This window comes from Falco peregrinus, chromosome 7 (genome assembly GCF_023634155.1).
Source record: "Falco peregrinus isolate bFalPer1 chromosome 7, bFalPer1.pri, whole genome shotgun sequence".
NCBI lineage: Eukaryota > Metazoa > Chordata > Aves > Falconiformes > Falconidae > Falco > Falco peregrinus.
Genome location: NC_073727.1, coordinates 15,131,935 through 15,151,284, shown reverse-complemented (window position 1 = coordinate 15,151,284; position 19,350 = coordinate 15,131,935). Strand labels below are relative to the sequence as shown.

Below are 19,350 nucleotides of genomic sequence, written 5' to 3'. Positions count from 1 at the left end.
CATGTAGTAACAACACACCCAAACCTTTAAAACACAGACAAAACTAAAAGAGCCATTAGATAATCACTAGAAATTAATTTAACTTCACTGTAAAGGATATTCATTTCAGTTCACCTGCTGAGTGAAGCTGGGGGAAAATACCTGATTATCAGCGTGGTGACAACAGGTCATTCACTCCATAAATTAGGGGAGCAGACGTCGCAACTGCTGCCTGTCAGCATTTACCGACCTGTCACGGGGCCGCTGGTATTGCTGTGAAGACAGTGCACAGTGAGAGCATGGGATGCTGGAGAGACACATTCCACCTCTTGCTTGTGATGCCTGTTTGGCTGCAGGTCAGGGTGCCCCTCACCTGGCACCTCAGTCCTTCTGTCACCCCGCTCACCAGCAGGTTGAATAATCCCCACTTTTAACTAGTCCTTTGTCTGCTCTTGGCCAGGTAAAGTGTGACTTTTGGTGGCCGTTTGAACTCTTGTTGTGGGATCTCTGTGACAGGCAACAAGCCTTACGGTGAAGGAAAAAGCAATAGATTCATCATTGGCGCTTGCGCTTTTCTGACAGAGACTCATATTCACTCTCTTAATCAGGTGAAGGAAACATGGGTCTAGATAAAACTGCTAGAGAGTTGGGGCAAGGCTGTAGATATATGCACCCAGAGAGCAGTTATCAATGGCTCATTGTGAAAACAGAAAGCAGTGCTGGAAATCCAGAAAACACAACCTGGGAGGACAGATTGATCGAGTTACATTTACGAGCCAAAAGAGAGAGTCTTGGTGGGATATAACCGCCTTTGAGTACAGAAAAGGCTGCTGCAAAGTGCACTGGTACAATCTATCCTCACTGGTAGATTAAGAAATGTCTTTACAATTGCTGCGAAGAAAAATTCAAACCAGATAGGAAAAAATTTATGAGGATCAAGAACATCAGTAGATTCAAGACTGTGAAATCTCCATCCTTGGGGGTCTTTAAACACAGGCTGGATAAACTTTTGCCAGGAAAAACAGGTATAAGGGATCCTGCTTAAGATAGGCAACTCCGCTGCAGGCTTTCTGTGTGCATTTGAATGATGTCCTGAAGCTTGATGTGCCTCTGGCCAGGCTTTGTGCATCAGCATCACTTGGGTATAGGCTGCTAGTAGCTCAGTGCAGCATACAGAGTTAATCCACTCTCAAGATGCCTTAAAAAATATGAGCTGATTTTACAGCAGGCAAGACTGGGGCTTTTCTAGGAGATAATTGTGCAATGCTACTGAAAGGGCAGGTGGCAAAAAAAGTTGCAGTTAAGCCAAGTGCACAAGGCTGGGTCATGTGGACACCCAAGTCTTTTCTCTGTGCTTTCCCCAAGGTCATCTCAAATCATCCCTTAGGACAAGGACTTGGATCTAAGCTGTATGGACACAAGGCATGAAGAACTGGAAAACCAAGTAGCGTGGAGTCAGATATTGCAACTCATCCTGTTGTGGTTGATGCCATATTCCTCACCCAGCCCCTCTGCTTCCAGCATTTGGCAGGTGAGCTGATGCGGATTTCCCAAACATACTGATTTTGACATTTGCCAGGCTGCATTGGGAAAGTAAGCCAGGCCTTTGGCTTATTGGGGTTGAGTGTAAAGCCCAGCAAAGTTAACAGCATTTAAGAGTGGGAAAGTAAAATGGTAAAATCCCCCAAAGAAAGATGTGGAGGGGAGGCAGCACAGAGATGATTTGGGGGTTCTCAGCAAGAGTATTACATGGCTAATCCTGGGGGTTTAGGAGTCATCTGGGACAGGCTGAAGTCACTCCACTGCCTTCATACACACACACAAAACATATAACCCACAGAGACTGAATCCCCAGCCGCCCAGTCTAATCCATGACCAGGACCCCTCTGGGAGAGGGAAGCCCTATCAGGAGGAATACAAGCCCATGCCTGCTCATCCCAGCGGTGCTTGCAGGAATATGTGCTGCTTTGGGATAAGCCCAGGGGAATATAAAGGAAACATTCTGGGCTCTTGTATAGCTCTTTACAATTGCGCAGTCTGCTAAATAGTGAATTCACTACAAATAAGCTCTATGGGTTACTTGGTTCATACATCCCATAATAGTAAAATTCACTCCAAATTAAAAATGCAATGTAAAATAGATTTAAATATAAAATACACACAAAAATATAATTTCTTTGGTCTCCACTTCAGTGACTATATGGCAGTAGCAGACATCTTTGGGGAAGGTGCATTGCAGGAATTAAGAGCCAGGTGGGGGTTAATAGGCCACAGCTGTACCATGATCCCCAACTCCACCCCAAATTAATGATCTTCTGTGGACATATCCTTACATTAGAGGAAATGACAGGTTTAAATTGGCATGTGCCACACACAGTGCGGTGGCAAGCCCAACAGTTAGTATAATTTTTAATATGGCCATAGAAAACACCTTTTTATACTAATAGAATAAATCATGTTCTCAACACCTGGAGTTTACACTAGCCAATCTGTAATAACGTATTAATGCAGAGCAGTTGCACATCCTGTTACAGAGCAGTAATAAAATGGCGAGGGACCCAAGGGTAAGGGTATTAGCTCTAGCGAGCAAGGCTCACTGATGGCTGTAGAGCACCACTCTCTTTCCTTCCTAGATGTCCATAGGCTTTTCTTTTTTTTTCTTCTTTCTTGATCACGTAGACCTCAGGAAAACATTCCTAGTTACAGCCCTCCTGTAAGGGTGTGCTCTAATTATGCCACTATCAAGCCAGCTTCAGATCAGGTGGGTGATAGATGCTGCCCCTGGTCCTTGCAAATGCAGGGATGTTGGCAAGACAGCACGTAATTAGCAATGTAAGGGTTTGAGGACAAGTAGGTGTTTCCTGATACTTTGCTGAGAAAATGGATTGTTTTCTTCTTCATAGAGGTATTCTTCCCAGCTGCCAGTGGCATCAGCCAGACCTCAGTAAAGTGGGTATGCACAGGTCCCAGCGGTGCTCTGAAAGCAGCACCTTCCTTTCTTAAATGAAAACCTGAAATTCTGATTTCAGCCATGAAGCTGGTGCTTTCATGAGGGGCTTGTTGTAGATTTACAAATATCACCAGTCAAGAACTCAAATATTGCCTTACATGTGCTACCTTTACCGTTTGGTGCCAAATCACAGATTGGGAGAGATTAAATCAGAGCCTGTTTTATTAACTATGGAGGGTTTACGTGAAATCACGCTTTTAATTTCTTTGCTTTCTATGGCATAGAGTATAAGAACTGTGTGCAAACCACAAAAGGAACTCTGAGCCAGTGACTGCCTTTATCAGGACTCAGTGTCTTCCCAAGGCACTAAAATATTTGGGGTTTCCAAATCAGAAGAAACAAACACTGCTTTTGAAGCAGCTGCTCTGCTGCACTCATGTCCGTCTCTGCAAGAAGAAGAAAACAGGTTTTGCAAAGCTGCAGTGGTCACTTTTTCAGTTGCAGACCTACTGCAGCTTCCATATCAACATCTTTTCATCTGAATTTTGGGGCCTATAGGCTTCTCATTATCATTACTATCATTACTATTTTAAAAAGACCAGGTCCACAAATTAATTCCCATGATACAGCTATAATGAGTTGAGGCACTGGGAGGTCTGGATGGGAGCCCAGGTTTCCAGAAAGCCATTTCAGTGCCTTCACCTTCAGCATCTGTTGGTAAGGGGAGAAAAAAGCATCTGCTTTCCTTAAAAAATAAATAAACAATTCAGTAGCTGTGCCAAATCTGATATGATGCAAAATCGGTATGATACAAAATGAAGCAGCAGGTAGTTAGGAAAAGCAGCAAACCCCTTATTTCTAGACTTGGATCATCAATGATGCCTTTGACAAGGAGGTAAACAGGAAAAGCTGAGCTGGCTGAAAGTCTGTAAGAAACAAGGAGGGAAAGGTCCATGTTTACCACATGGAGGACAGACAAAGGCAGCACAGAACTGAATGTTATTTTCAACATTCCCAAAAGAGGATAAGACAGGAGGGAGGGTAAAGACACAACACTTCGATAAGACTTTAAATAAGTACTTAATGGTGTTTCTTTCTCCGTGGATTTAGACTCTAGGTCCCTTTGTCTGCAAAGGGAGAGAAAGGCAAGGAGAGAAAGAACCACCAGCTCACAGGCATTGCTGCAGTTAAAAACTTTGATAGGTTTTGTCTTTTTGCTTATCCCTGTACCAAACCTTTATCCAGCCTGAGAGTGATCTGATGCATCTCTGAAGATAAACTCCCAAAGACCTAAACATACATTTACCGCCTCCACAATTTGACAGCTTGCCTCCTCCTGAAACACATTAGGATTACTCTCTTCAGAGTTTTATTGACATTGCTGAGTTTGGATGAAACATTCAATAAGGAAATGACAGGAAGAGGGAGATTTATTGGTTATCTAGGACCCAGTTTTTCAACCAAGATCAATATGAAGCCATTGACAATACAACGGTTAATGGAGCATGGGCAGTGGGGTCCTGCATGGTATCCATAAGAAACTGTCAATATAAAAAAAATTAGACAATCTAGTGCTTCTGAGTGGAATCTGTGCCTGTTATAATCATAGCTACTTGACCAGAGATTTCTTTTTTTTTTTTTATTTTTCAAATCAAATTCAGATATTGCTTTATCTACTGGTTATCAAATCAAACCTGGGACTGCAAGACAGACTTGGTCACCATGGTTCATACTGCAGAGTTGATCATCCATACATATAGCAAAGAGCCAGCTGCCTTCTCCCAAATAGAAAGCATTAAAAAGTGTAACCTCAGATTGGACTTCACAATTCCCACTTGACATGGAATTCTTTTCACCATGAGAGCAACAAGATGCTGACCTGGGTGAGCAGAAAACCTACACTTTGAGTTACGAAAGCGTATAACCCATCCCACCAACTTCAAGTAAAACTCTTAAACTCTGCACCTGCAAGCTACCAGTTGCTGATTTGGGAAACGCTCAGTTGGGGTTCACAACTCTTCCCACCTACACCTCAAGGGCTATCATTTAATTCATTGGAAACAAGGCTTGACCTATAATACAAACACTTTTCTGAAAGAAAAAATATCATACCTTCTTTTTTGCTGTAAGTTTGTATCACTACAGGATTCAAAACATACGAGGTTATTTTAACTTCGTTTTCCCTATATATCGCATGCAAACTGAGGGACCATCTCTGACCTTCCTAGCAAGGTTGAACAGTAATGTTTTTAGTATCCATAAATTTTTGGGTGTCACTTGCTAGTAAAAAAGTTGGATAGGAAAACCAGGGGGAAATAGCCTATCCATATGAAAACAATAATCATGTAATATTTATTGTCTGGGATTGAAATGTTTCAAATATTCAAAGCAATAAAATGTCAGGAAAAGCTAGACTTCCTGACGTAAAAAGGCCATAAATTTCTTCCTTCATAAGACACAAGGAGGGGCGGGGAGGAAATCAATGTGATATTTTATACTAAAGAAAGAGAAAAAGAGAGAGAGAGAGAAAGAGATAGAGAAAGAGAGAAAGAGAGAAAGAAAGAGAGAAAGAGAGAAAGAGAGAAAGAGAGAAAGAGAGAAAGAGAGAAAAGAAAGAAAGAGAACGAAAGAAAGAAAAAAACAGAAAGAAAGAAAGAGAACAAAAGAAAGAAAGAAAGGAAGAAAGGAAGAAAGGAAGAAAGAAAGAAAGAAAGAAAGAAAGAACAACAAGAAAAAAACACCACCCTTAAATCTAAGTTAGAGCAGTAGAGAGCCCCCAGAGGGCACAATCCACTTACCTTTGGGAGTCTGAAGGAAGGAAATGGCAGCCAAGAGCATAACTCATGTACTATAAAATACAAGGAAATTTCAGACACAGTTTAAGGGAGCAATGAGGTATCTCTGCAGCATCCAACTCTGACAACTCCCTTCAACATTCAAATGCCATAAAAATACCTGCTGTTGCCCTCAGCGCATAAACTGGGGACTTATTCCCTGACCTTTGAGATCTCTCCCTCTTAAACAATATTCTATTGGATGTTAAAAATCCCCATCAAGCCAACAACAACAACAACAAAAAAACCCACCCCACCTTCAGTTGTAGATTCAAAATACCTTTTTCAAACAGGAGCTCAGAGATGATTTTTTAAAAACTTCACAAGCCTTCACAATCTCTTAAAGATTCACAGTACGACACTAAACTTTGTGCAAGAGAAAAAGGAGTAATACAGACAGCAAAGCAACCAAGGTTACAATCAAATTACTTCCACAAAGTAAAAATCTTTATCTTTACAAGGATACAACTACTTTCATTGCAGAGAGAGGCTGGTATCAAAACAGGGTCAAGTTTGCTTTTGGATTTGTAATAGCAGAGCTGTTTTTTTGGAATTCAGTCTTTCTGAAAAATATGAATATATATTATATTCATTTAATATATATGCATAGAAAGAACTGCATTTTCTACACTTCTCCTGCTCACCTATGAATAAAGTTTTAATAACAGGCTCTTTAAGTGCTGCATTAATTTTACCCTGCCTTTAGGACCACCAAAGAAACCAAATAAGATGCAAAATCCTTTCAGACTATGCACCACAAATACATACCAAAGTGCAAATAAAACAAGCCTCAACAAAATAAAAATGAATCCAGCATCATCTACAAGCCCAACTTCAACACCATAAAAAACACATATAAAAACTAGCCGTGGCAAAAAATGGGAAGGTTTGGACTTTGGCCAAAATTTCAAAAGTTTGGCTGATTATACCAAATTTTGTCTTCACTACCATAACATTGGGAAGACGGTAACCTGCAAAAGCATGGCCACACCTCCTCCCACAGGCCATGGCCAAGCCTCTCCTTCTCATGGAGTTTGACAGTAGGGTACATCTGATCCTAAGGCAACACTAATTTCCTACACAAGCCCTGTTCACAGACATGAGGATACAGTCCTCTGCTTCACAAACACCTGTCCAAAGAGGTTTAATGGGGTTTTGAGCATAGAGACTTACAGCTATTGAAACTCTAGAGTCCTGGGGGAATAATCTTCATACTGCCCCCATTAACCCATGTGTGGATGGAGCTTTGGCCATTTCTGGGATGACTTTGTTGCAGGGATAGCATTCGCACACTCCCTCTCTTCTGAACACATCAGCAGAGCAATGTGGACTAGCTTAGATGGTTACATCCATTTGGGTACCATGAAGAAAAGTAACTAAGATTCTGCTCTAAAATACATTTGCCCTTCAAATGTGAAAGGTCTTAACCCACTAGTTAAATACAACATCTGCAGTAAGACTGAGAGCTGTTTATCACTGTATTGATTCTGAAACCTGACCACACATGAGAAATAACTCTTCTTAACTATTTCACTGCTGAATGTATGCAGAGAAAGTTCTGATCACCAGAGTGTGAAAATAATAATCTCAAATAGGAAAAAAAATAATAATTCTCAAGTCAAATGTAGCCAAGTCCAGTCAGACCAAGGTTATTTTGTCTTACCTTGGAATATTCAGTGCTGTGGTTCTTGGTCTTCCAGTGGAAGAATCTGTCATGTTTTTCCTCCTGGGCTTGTGTCTGATTTGCAGAGCAAGGAGACAAGTGGGATGCATACGAGTTTGAGGGAGTTGACCTCAACTGTTTGTTGTACAAGTTCAAGCCCTACAGAAGCCATGCATCAATTTTGCCACCATCCCAGAAAAGATGAACAAGAGCAGCACCTTCCACGAAGAAACTGGCTTTTAAAGACACCCTTTCCGAGGTGATAAAAGCACCCTTTAAGAATTGCTTCAATTTATTTTTGTTCTGTCCGCAGCGAAGTCTGCCGAACAGTGAAAACTTAGGTCTAGCAAAATGTTAATGACATTCCAAAACAGAGGAATATAAATTCTTTTAATAGCAAAGTAAGGGCAAGGTGACATGGAGAACGCTAGACAGATCATGTCTAATTTACTGAAATCATTTACATGAAGCTACAACAACATTTGTGCACGTGCAGCAGGTTTCAGCGCTGCTGATGGGCAGATACACAATGATCTGAGCAAAGGAGCTCAGGGAGAGAAGCTCAGCTGGAGCCTTGCTCCTATAAAAGCCTTCTTTCTCCTTCTGCAGCAATGTTTCAGATTTGTTTTCACCTAGGCTTGACACACAGTTGCTGCCATTTCATTTGCAGATCTGAAGAAATCATGTCAGTACAAGAAATGCAATAGTTTCTTTGGGGTTTTTATTTATTTTGCAGATTAATTAAATACTTATGGAAATGAGAGCTAAACAGAACTGGTTTGAGCCAACTTGCTTTATTGACTCTTGACTCTCCGAATCCCGCTATGGCTTCAGGTATCTTACACCTTCTCTTCTTGCAGGTCTAGGTAGGGGTTGAAGATCAGCCACCACACTTCAGCTGCACTTTATTAGATTCAGACCCAGTTCACTTAATAAAAAATAACATTTTACTTTATCTTTGTGAACACCCTTCACAGCTGCTGCCTCATTTAAAAGAGGGCATTTACATTTCTTAATTCTGTTTCTCCTTTTATTTCTTGCAGCTCTGATGCACTATGCAAAGGCAGGTTGGGAGGAGATCAAGGTAAGAACACACTGGCACTGCTAAAATAGGATTTTTTTTTTAATGAGTACATACCTCGTGGTGATCTCTGATGCAGAAATCCAACACAGTGAGGAGGAGGGAAAGCATCCCACAGTCCGTGTTTTGGTGGAAATGTTAACGTTTATGTTTCTGCACGAGGTCATTGAGTGGCTGTGGCACATTTCAGCTGGAAGGTTTTAAAGCATTGAGCCCTGGACTGGAACCAAATTGAGTGATTGCATTCTTCCTCCCCAGATGCCTCCCGTAGATGCAGTTGGATTCTGCTTTTGCCACTTTCTGTCCTAAGCTGTGGGACTGGGTTATGTGCTTTTTGAGACACCTATCATTTTCACTGCAGAGGGAGGATGACTTAGAGCCGAGAGCATCAGTATGGATTAGTGAAATCCAGGTTTTCTGAATCATCCCAGGTTTCCCAACATGGGGCCAGTCATTTAGCCTTTCCATGCCTCAGAAGATATGGAGATAACGAGATATTATTATTTCAAAGTGGTGCTGCAGGCATAAATATATGGAATACTGTGAGGCACTCAGATATTACAGTAATCAAAGTCATACAAGTACCAAAGATTGACAGATCACATCTTCACAAAATCAGTAAGGAAATCTGCAAAGCATCTGGATGAAGACTAGTCCAGAAATGCACGGATATTGGTATAAGACTCTTGTGCCAGTATTTCTGTCTGATAGGAATTAAGATGAATTATCAATTACAAATATAGAAGACAGCTATGAAATGTAAAATGAAACTGTATTATTATAATATAGTTCTTGATGTTCCTTATTTATCTTTCCAGCTCTCTTCTACGACTCATCTATCTTGTTTAGGAAAAATAGTATGTAAGTACAGTGGAGCTTGATTACTGAGAATGGCTATTAATGTAGTGTCTCAGAGTGCTCTCCAGACAGTTAAAAGGCTTTTAACAGTAAAATATGAAGGTTTCCTTCAAATTTGCAGTCATCTGCCTTCAAAAAGTTTGTTTCAGTTGCCAACATTTCAGTGATTTATAGAAGTCAAAGTATCTGACTTTTGTCTCTCCACAATAGATGAGAGCTATTTTTTCTTATTATTTCGTAAAGGCAATGCCATTATCTTCAGCAGAAAAACAAAAAAAAAAAAAAAAAGAAAAAAAGTTAAGAGTTACATTAAAGATACAGCTTTCAAAATAATTTTTTAAGGCATCTGGCCTTATTTAAACCATCAAATTTACATTCAATTCCTTCAGGGATGGCTCCGTTGCTTTGCGCTGGCTCTGTGCCCTCTGAATAAAGCTGTGGATTTAATGCATGCCACCACCGCGTTTCCCTAGCTGCACTGCTGCTCAGTGTAGATATATAGTAGAGATATAAAAAAACCTAACCTTGGACAAGATGATTCACTTAGGAAAATAAAAAAACACCAACCCTATAACTGCGTAAGTTTCAACTAGAGGTTAGACTTGTGACTAATGTCACTATCTGTTTATTCTGAAATTATTAGTAGAAGTGTTTATGTACTATGAAACATTCTGTATGAGCTAGACGGGAAGCTATAAAACATTTTATGAGATCTACACATGGCTGATGGCAGAACGTTAATACAATGCTAAGGTTCATCTAAATTCAAGAAGTGGCAGAAAACTACACACCACACACCCCCACCCCCCCACCCCCACCCCTACACCCCCCTCAGTGACATCTTCACTTGACAAAGAGAAGTGTACTCTGAAAACCCAGGGGGGTGGAAATCCTGCAAGGTCCCGAGTGTCTCTGGAGAAATATGGAGCACTGTCACCTTTCCCTGATTTCCAGGTGAAGGCAAGAGCTTTTTAAAAGGGCTTTACTTTCTCAGGAGAAAGCCTGAGGAAGGACAGGTCAGGAAATGAGATGAAGCCCCATTAGAAATCTGCGTTGGGCTCCCCCACCTCCGACAATTTTCAAGCTGAATTATTATCCCTGTTTGACAGATGGCTGGGCTAAGAAACTGAAAAACTAGGTAGCATAACCACAAAGCAAGGCAGACACTGAACTGCGAGCAAAACTCGCACCCCCTTAAATGTAACGCAGTCTTATTCCTACTGAAATTAGTTCTGCTTCCCTTCTTCGGGCAGCTAATGGTAAAGAATCAGCACAACCTGGTTCAGTTACTATAAATCCTTGCTAGAACCAAAATGACTTGCAAGCTGAAATTACACAAGCACAAAGCTCTTCGTACACAGTCATTAACTGAGTCTCAAACTGATTTTTATACATAACACAAAGACAAAAGGTAGAACATGTGGTATCAGCTTAAACACACATCTGTGCTTCTGCAGCAGGTAAAGTGGTGTTATGACACCCTCCACACGCAGCACGAGTCTCAGTGGTCTTGTTTGTGTTTTAAATAGTTACAGAAAACTCTGAAGATGGGAAAAAAAGAGATTATTTCCCCCCAAAAAAGAAGAATCAACTGGGTTCATCTGAGATAGGGAGACATAACCTACCTTGTTTTACTCTAAATTCAGCTCACTGACTTGTCTAGAGAAGTGAAAGGTTATTATATGGGTTTACTGGGCAAACCCAGATTTTATAAATAATTGCCTGTCAGGCTGTTCAAGATAGACAAACATACAGCAGACCAACAAAAACATGATCTGTCATATTTCTGAGAGAAATGTATGTTGAGTCTTCATTCTCTGGGACTTTAAGTAGACCAGTAAAAAATAAGTGCCAGTATTTTTCCTGCTTATGCATATTTTAAAATGTAAAATCTGGGAGAGATACAGCTACGGAAGGAATTTTGATTCCAGTACCCAGTGCCTGAAACAGTTTCTTCTGTCTATATCCCTGCAGATCGAAACCAAATACAATAAATGCTGGTGTCCTTTTAAAAAGTCTGGATGTTTATAGCAAGCATATAATTTTCCATGATTAAGGACGCCAACAAAAATAAGGGTGATGATAAAAAGAAAAGTTTAATCATATATTTCAAGAAGCACAGATGGAACATCAGAAAACTTCCCCCCTCTTGTTTAATAGACTGCACTGTGCACATTACTTTTAGTCCTTTACACACAGATTAACTCCAGAAAAAAGAAGCGTCAGCAGGTAAAAGAAAAAAGCAATTTATGAGTGGCAGTAATATACAAAGCTCATTTTTACAGTATTTTGGTTGCAAAGAGAAGAGGCATTTTTTCTGTTTATTTAAAAGATATATATATTTTTTAAAGTTTTTGCAAGCGGGTCCAGGAAAGCAAGGCAAGAAAACCACTTACAAATGACCACAAAAGCATACAGTGGGACTAAAAATTGAGACCTTACATGCTAAGCACAAAGGAGGAGGATGGCTGCACTATATAAAAGTAATATTTTGCTGATCTCCTCTCGTTCTCTAGAGTGTTCTCGCTTCATTGAGGTTTAAGTTGGATTTCAAGCCTGGGCTAAGAGGGGCTGAAGCAGAGCCCTGAGCCTGTGGGGTACCACAGGGACACAAGCAGTACATGCCTGTAGGTCCTGATGATGGGCTGAAGCATGAGCCCGTTCCTCTGGTCAGGCACCATCGTGGTTAGCTCTATATTTGTACAGTTTTTATGGGAAGAAATGAATGTGTTTGTGAGGCCAGCAAAGGCTGGAGGAGCAGGGGACAGGAAGGAGCAGAGAGGGAGGGACTGAGATTTAAAAAATAAATCTGAAAACAAACAACGTGAGCTAAAATATTTTAAGAAAAGGTGAAAAAGAACCCATTTCTTCCTTAACCAAACCCAACAGTAACACTGCCTTTGTCAACAACAGAGACAGCATCTGCTTCCTGCAGCAAATGCTGAGCAAGTACATAATGTTAAGCCGTTGCCTAGAACCACTGAGACAAACACAGGTATTGAAATACTTTAGGATGTATTTTTCTAAATAGGGGCCCAATCCAGCACCAGGCCACTGCAAAGGCCTGCCTTGATTTCAGAGAGTGGTGGCTCGAGCCTTAGGGGATGCAAATACTGAGAATTACTGCTCAGCTGGTCCTTGGGTCTGCAGACAGACAAGTCTCTCACTGGCAAAGTACAGTTTACCTGGACTTTTTTCTGCGTATCTTTGGATCTGAAATTGCTATTACTCCCATCAAAAAGCCCCTCACTAGATTAAATGGGGTTACACTGCCTGAACACTTAAAAATTAGTTGAGAGACACCAGTGGAAAAGTGGATAACAGTTGTGTAAAAATCACAAGGAAAAGCTGCATAATCTTTATATAACATATATAAATGTGTATCACCCAGTCTCTTATCTCTGGCCTCTTTCTGTCCTGTCCTGCTTTACAAAAACAAAACAAAACAAAACAAAGCAAAAACACCAACATCTCTCTAGGAAAACATCCAGACTTCCAAACACTTAAATAAAAATGACATCGCATTTCAAAAACGGGCTGACAGCAGCAAGTCCCCTGCAAATTTCAGAATCATCCCATCTGCATTCTTGTCCACCTACACCCTATCCCAAACATCCTGCCATTAATTAGCTAAATGTTCCAGCTAGTAAACAAGAATAACGGTTGAGGGGGCTGGAAAAAAGAGACAGAGTCAGCCAGCAGATAGTCACAACAAACCAGCCCACTCACTGGTACACAGAGACACTGGAGCTTGTATTTTTTTTCCTTCCATGGAGGGGAAAAGAAAATCACCTTAATATAACATTGTCTTTCCTGTTGCTGCAGCCACATCCACATTAGCAGGCGAGAAAAGTCATCCCGTTTCTGCGGTAGGCACTCTGTCAAAGAAAGAGAAAATCTGTATTGAATTATCACATCAACTTAAACAAGGGAAGAAGGCAGAGAGAAAGGCAAGGCTTTCTTCCTGTTTTTTAGGCTATTCTGGCTGCAATCTAATCGTGTGCTTAATCTGAACATTTCTGGTGGGGAAGCTATAAGCAACCACTTTGCCTATTAAAAAATCAGTGTGGTTAACAAGTGGTTAGCGACTCTATTTCAGGAGAGCAAGAGATATGCAAAAATGTATCATCCTATTTTGCTAATTGCCTGCAAAATGGATAAGACCAAAAATACGCTATTATGCTGAATCTGTTTGTCCTTTATAAGCATGTGTTCTCTATTCACTCTGTTCAAGAATAATTTCTAACCTAACTTAAAAGTCTATAAATTACTGAATAATTACAGTTTTCCAAACCTACTTTATAGTCTGAGTCTAAAGCTACATAAACAGACATTGGGATAGTCCCCACCCCCCAGAACAAAATTAATCTCAAAGACCCTCTGGTCAGTATAAAATAATTTGATATCCCATCCATTGTAATGTGGGATTGAGCGTTTCCAATGGTAAAGAAGCACAAGAGTTAAACAGCATTTGAGAAAACAATTTTAAAAGGTCCTGTGACACTGTCTCACTAAAATACCTTTTATACATTTTTAACATCTCTTTCTGAATCAATAAAGGAAACTATGCCTTTTTATGCCAGGCACACTGGAAACGCTATATTTTAAGGGGATATTCTCAGTTTAAAAATGTACTGCTGTTTGGTTTTTTGGGTTGGTTTTTATTTTTTATATTAATAATATCTTCAAAAAGGAAAGGAGTTTAAATACTTCTGGTTTATTTGGTTCACCTTCAGCAGTCATTAAGTTTTGACAATGAAAATACAGTCATCTATTTCATTACAGTTAGTGCTTTGTCAGATTTATTTTGTACCTCTGAAGTTCAAGCACTCAGGAAGTGCCACATATAACTACTATTTCTAGTGGCTCTACTAATTTCCTAATTAATTTCAGTGAGATCAATTTCTCCTCTCTTAAACTAGAATTAGAAGAGTATACTTAAGAGCAAAGGATAACCTCAAACAACTTTGTATATAAATAGTATTTATACTGAACTGTAAGGAAATAATTTCAAAAACAGCAAGCATGTATTCAGAGAGACATTTACAGACACCGAATATGCAAAAGGAAATAGGTACAAGATGTTCATTACAGCATCCTTTACATTAACACCATACTTCCACACAGAGATCTAGCAGCATATGGCATTCAAGTCAAAGAGCAGAATATCAGCTCTGTGATATACAGCCAGTCATCAGACATGACAGTATCACCGCAAACAAAACAAAAAATAAATCCAAAGACTCTATATCCAAACATGAAATGCACAAAAACAAACTAGCCAATAATTTTGAAAGGATCCAATATACTCCCACAACCACAAGCAGCAAGTCCAAGGGAGTTTGGATCTGCAGCTTGCCCAAACCATTCTGGCTGGCATTTTGAAGTCAATGCAAAAGTAATGTTTTTAGCTCCTTGACCCCGATACTTTTACCGAGCTTTCTAATCCAAGCGACAACCTTTAACACATAAACTAAATATTCAGGGCTATTGTGCAGTTTGCTTGAAGATAAATGAACCTGAGTATAAAGCTGGATCCACATGAAAGGCAGAAGGTTAAATTTTGTGAAAGGAATTTTGGTTGCAAAGCGAAGTTGGGCTTGGCTGGGCTCACCTGGGAAATAATGAAGTTTAACATTTTCCAACACGGGCAACATTATACAGTTGGTTATATCCCTGAAAAGGTCATTTCAGAAGCAAGTTTCAGAGGAGGGAGGATAACACCTTCAGAAAGTTGGACACACCCACCAGTCTATATTTAGCAATATATTATAACTAGTGTGGCTATAGTTAGGATTGAAAACTATTTCCTACTTAACTCCCTGTTTCACATACTTTAAACTTTCTGAAACATTTGCCCTTGGGCTGAAATTTCCTCTGCTTTAATCTCTGCCTGAAGTTCAATTTCGTTGGAAAGGACCAACAAAATTCCTTAAGCCATTTTGAAGTTCAGCAATAATGAAAACAACACATTTTTCCTTCCCAAGCCAGAGAAAGTGATTCTGATATATGCATATTTTATTACGGAATTTAGCCATAAATTGAAGCATTTTACCCAGGAACAATCTTTACCTTCAACCTCAGCTTAAAGGGTAACTGTTTTGAAAATCATTATTTCAGAGGAGGGAGTTTGATTCATCCCATTCCATAACAAGGTTAACACATCATTCTTATTTTGATACATTTCTAGATAATAAAGGTTAACCTCCAAAATGCTTTTATGCATAGCAAAACTATTTTACACTCGTTCCATGGTTCTGAGTTATACCATATATCTTTAAGATCCATACAGCTGAATCTGTTATACTAAAAGACATAATTATACATGCCAAGAATTGCAAAGAGAAATTGCAAGATGTTTTTTATAAAACTTGCATGTGCATGTGCCCTTGCAAGAGAAAGTTTATATGTATGTGGCAGTCATTTAATGTGGTTTGGTATAAATGTAAAGGGTTTGGATGACACTTCTGGGTGCTTTATGCCACTTTGGCAGTATTCAATTCTTTTTAAAAAAATATGATTATTTGGCTCAGAATTATAGATAGAGGATGATGCAGACTCTTGATGTGGCATTAAAATGGCAGTATCCATTTTGCTGGGTATGTCTTGCTACAGCCCAATGTCAGGAGATAACATAAGCCCATGGTCCCTCCTGGAGCCCTTTTTGGAAAAGTGTCTACTGGATCCAAATTTTTTGTGTGCTCTCTCTTTCAAAATTTACTGTCTACCAGACTGTGCTTTGATTTTTCCTGCTGTGAGCTGACTCTTTGCCATGATGGAAGGTCCTTCAGCCCGTTCCTATACCTGCTATGTGCATGGGTGATCAAGGGATAAACTTTTGGACATGGGATATCATCTAGCTTGGCCCTGATTCCACAGTTCATCTTCCCAGAATAGATTCCATGCTCCGAAAAGCTGATACAACCTTATTTGGCCAACCCAGGTCTCAGAAACTCTTCTTGCTCCTTGCTAACATACGACAAGGTTTTGCATCCTCTCCTCTGACCTCGTTAAAGCTTACAGGGCAGATCGGTGCTATCCTCAACCAGAGGCTAAGCAGGCTGGACCAAAGTGAAAGCAGAAACATGACCTTCACCTCACTCAGTCCACTCTTCCCACTTGCTCCTTTAGGGCAGAGGCAAGATTTTGCTGCCTAGTCCTCTATTTCCCAGTCCTGGTGCCAGCCATCTAGGCACTATGTGAAGAACCTTCTCATGGCTTCTCAGGCATCTGATAGTTGCCTACAGTATAGGACCTCTACCCTGAAAATGTTGCTCCTTCAAGTTATCACGGCACATTGGATTCTGATATTAAGGATCTTCTCTAGGAATGTTATCATTATTTAATAAAGGAAGGTAGTTTTTAGTTGTTTTTTTCCCAAATGGCCAGAAAGGAGGCACAAAGAACAAAAGATAAGCAATGTTCACTGCTGTCAGTCGCCTAAAAGCAAGGTCCATGCTTTGCCCTTAGTTTGGTGAAAAATGGAGAAAACCAACAGCTTAGAAAGTGCCCTGAAACAAGAGGCCTTGGTCAAGCAATGCCTCAAATTTCATGAAAAATCATCTGGTTTCTACTTTTTTCTTTGATCCCGAGTCTCTCCTGTAGTGGTAGCTTGAAGTAGAGTATTATGAAGGACCACAAAGAAGCACGCCATGAAGAGGGCAGCAAAACTCCTGTCCCCACAGCAAGTCCCATGAAATGAAACAGTTTACTGCAGAGTCCATAGGACCAATTTAGGAGCAGATAATCACATGTTCATTAACACCAGATATACTGAAGCTGTGATTTACAGAGACAAGTCCTAGCCAAACCTGAAGATGTGAGTACTCCTCAACTAGGTAACATATCAGATTAGAAAACTAAAGGCTTCTGAACAGGCAACTTAGCTAGAAATGGTTTCCAGTTAACAATTTACACTAGTGCATAATTTCACAGCTGTAGCACGATGAGAAAGAATAATTTTGGCAAGAGAAAGAAACAGCTGTGATTTTTGAGTGGGCTGATGTTTAATTCTGATTTGGGATAAATTTTGGAAAGTCTAAGGTAAAACATCTTCAGAAGGCATTCTAGACACTGAAGTTTATTGGACCAAATCCTCCATTGGTTTAAGTCTGCAGTTCTGCTTAAAGCTAAGGCACAATGTCTCACTACAAGTCTGTTGTATCGCTTAAAGATGATAAATCCTGAATTATAGGTCCTGTATAAGCAAGTTACAGAACAGTGTTTTTAAAACTTGAAGTCTCCCTTTCTTGGTGTCCTCTTGTATGTGTGTGGGCAAGTGGTTTAATTACAATGCATAAAGTGGAATGCAGACAGAGACATCAAAATCAAAGAGCAAGTCCTGGCTGAACTTCATTAGCAAACATAAATACAAATAGGCACATCTTGTTTGTGACATGCCACAGTCCTTTCCTCCTTTGGTAATTTTACTCTATTCTCTGATATTTGCATAAATGTAAATCGAAACATATGACTTGAACAGGCTTACGATAGCGGAATCATATGCAAAACTTCTTTTCATTAAATAATTCTCTTCATGCAGTCTTACAATGTTACTGTGAAAATCAGGGAGGGTTCGTTCTCAGACAGTGAAAGCCTTTATTTAAGAACAGTGGAGGGAGCCCTGCCCTTTAAATAAGAGACATTCTTGGATCAGACACTGGCTGGCAGGATGGAAAAAAGGATGTAGCATTAACTTTCATTCCATTCCAAATAACCTGGAACCCATAAACCACAAAGATTCTCTAATTTTAAATCTGCTCGTTTTCTCCCTGTGTCTTCTTTCCATTTTATTTGGGGAATGTTAACTTTGAAATTTCATTAGCCCGCCATAATATCAAACAAGTCATCCTGGACAGATTCATAGCTCTTTGTACATAAAAAAAATATCTACATTAAACCCCCTGTGATTAAAAGGTTACTCTTCTAATTTTTCCCAGCCTGCATAGACAAACCACATGCAAAGAAGTGTCAGCTTATTTAGAGATTGAAATAATAATTAGTTTAGGAGGCAAAGTATAAGCAACACTGTTTAAAAAAGAAAATCCATATGTTGTTTAGAATTAGTTGCTTCTGTTTAATTTTAAATAAATACGTGAGGATATAAACTCTCCTTATTAAAACTGCATACATGTTACAAAAGAAATATAATGGATAATTCTCTCTCCAATTTAAAACAATAGCAATGAAGGCTCTAATTCTACAAACCCGTCTTTAATCGGTAGCCAAAGCACAGATGTCTGATATTACTCAGAGGGTGAGGGCATAATTCATGTATATAATGTCTAGTACGTGGTCAATAATGAAGAACAAACCCCAAATATATAACTATGAACACGCAGGTTTCGCAGGTTACGCACTTGTACAGTGCCCTGCCCCACCATCTTCTTGAAATCTCATGGATTTCATTTATGATGGGGCCAGGGTGATGTGCTGAAAGCTACAGCATCCATTTATCTGCACAGTAACGGTCCCTTTGGAAGCACAACCGCATTTGTACTTAAGCTACTCCCCAAGAAACCACAGGTAGGTGTAAGAAACACCAACGAAACAACTTCATTCCTCAGGTCCGCTCCCTGAGCCTTCAGCCATCCAGTGAGACACCACCAACGGCAGCAGCTTTGCTGCCGTGAGTACTTGCCCTCCAGGAAGGGGGCCGAGATCACCCGCACACTTCATGTACGCGACCACAAACATCATGCACTGATAAAAGCACTGCTTCAGTAAACCAGCCTTCAACAGCTTGTAACAAAATGCCTTCCAGCAAAGTCAGTTCTGGGCTTTGGTTTACCTTTTATCTGCCAGGGGTGTAAACGTTTGCAATAATCACATAAAACTGTGTTGCTGTGTCCAGGAACAGGATACATCCAGCATGTATCATCCAAGGCTATTAAAGAACATAGCCTAGATCTCAGCTACCCAACTTTTTTATTATTGCTCTCTCCTACTGGGAATAACGACATTCTCAAGGTCGATGGAAATGGAG

General features: G+C 40.0%; 1 protein-coding gene and 2 long non-coding RNA genes across 8 annotated transcripts in view; all 3 read right to left on the bottom strand.

Annotated features, from left to right (window-relative positions):
• Positions 1–5,452, bottom strand: part of LOC114012665 (uncharacterized) — a 69,323-nt gene extending 63,871 nt beyond the window's left edge. The window contains exon 1 of the long non-coding RNA XR_003555280.2: positions 142–5,452. This is a non-coding gene — a long non-coding RNA (uncharacterized LOC114012665). The remainder of the gene's footprint in view (positions 1–141) is intronic.
• A 202-nt stretch (positions 5,453–5,654) lies between these two features.
• On the bottom strand, positions 5,655–9,574 carry LOC129784894 (uncharacterized). Its single transcript, XR_008748100.1, has 3 exons — positions 8,565–9,574; positions 7,427–7,501; positions 5,655–6,326 (listed from the first exon to the last, which is right to left on the bottom strand). It is a non-coding gene; the product is annotated as an uncharacterized LOC129784894 (long non-coding RNA).
• A 1,868-nt stretch (positions 9,575–11,442) lies between these two features.
• SUPT3H (SPT3 homolog, SAGA and STAGA complex component) overlaps positions 11,443–19,350 on the bottom strand; it is a 277,928-nt gene continuing 270,020 nt past the window's right edge. For 5 of the 6 annotated variants that reach the window (XM_055810080.1, XM_055810078.1, XM_055810079.1 and 2 more), the window contains one exon: positions 11,443–13,263. In XM_055810080.1, the coding sequence (XP_055666055.1) occupies positions 13,219–13,263 (45 nt within the window). In that variant the 3' untranslated portion in view covers positions 11,443–13,218. The remainder of the gene's footprint in view (positions 13,264–19,350) is intronic. The other variant, XM_027789203.2, reaches the window with a different exon arrangement.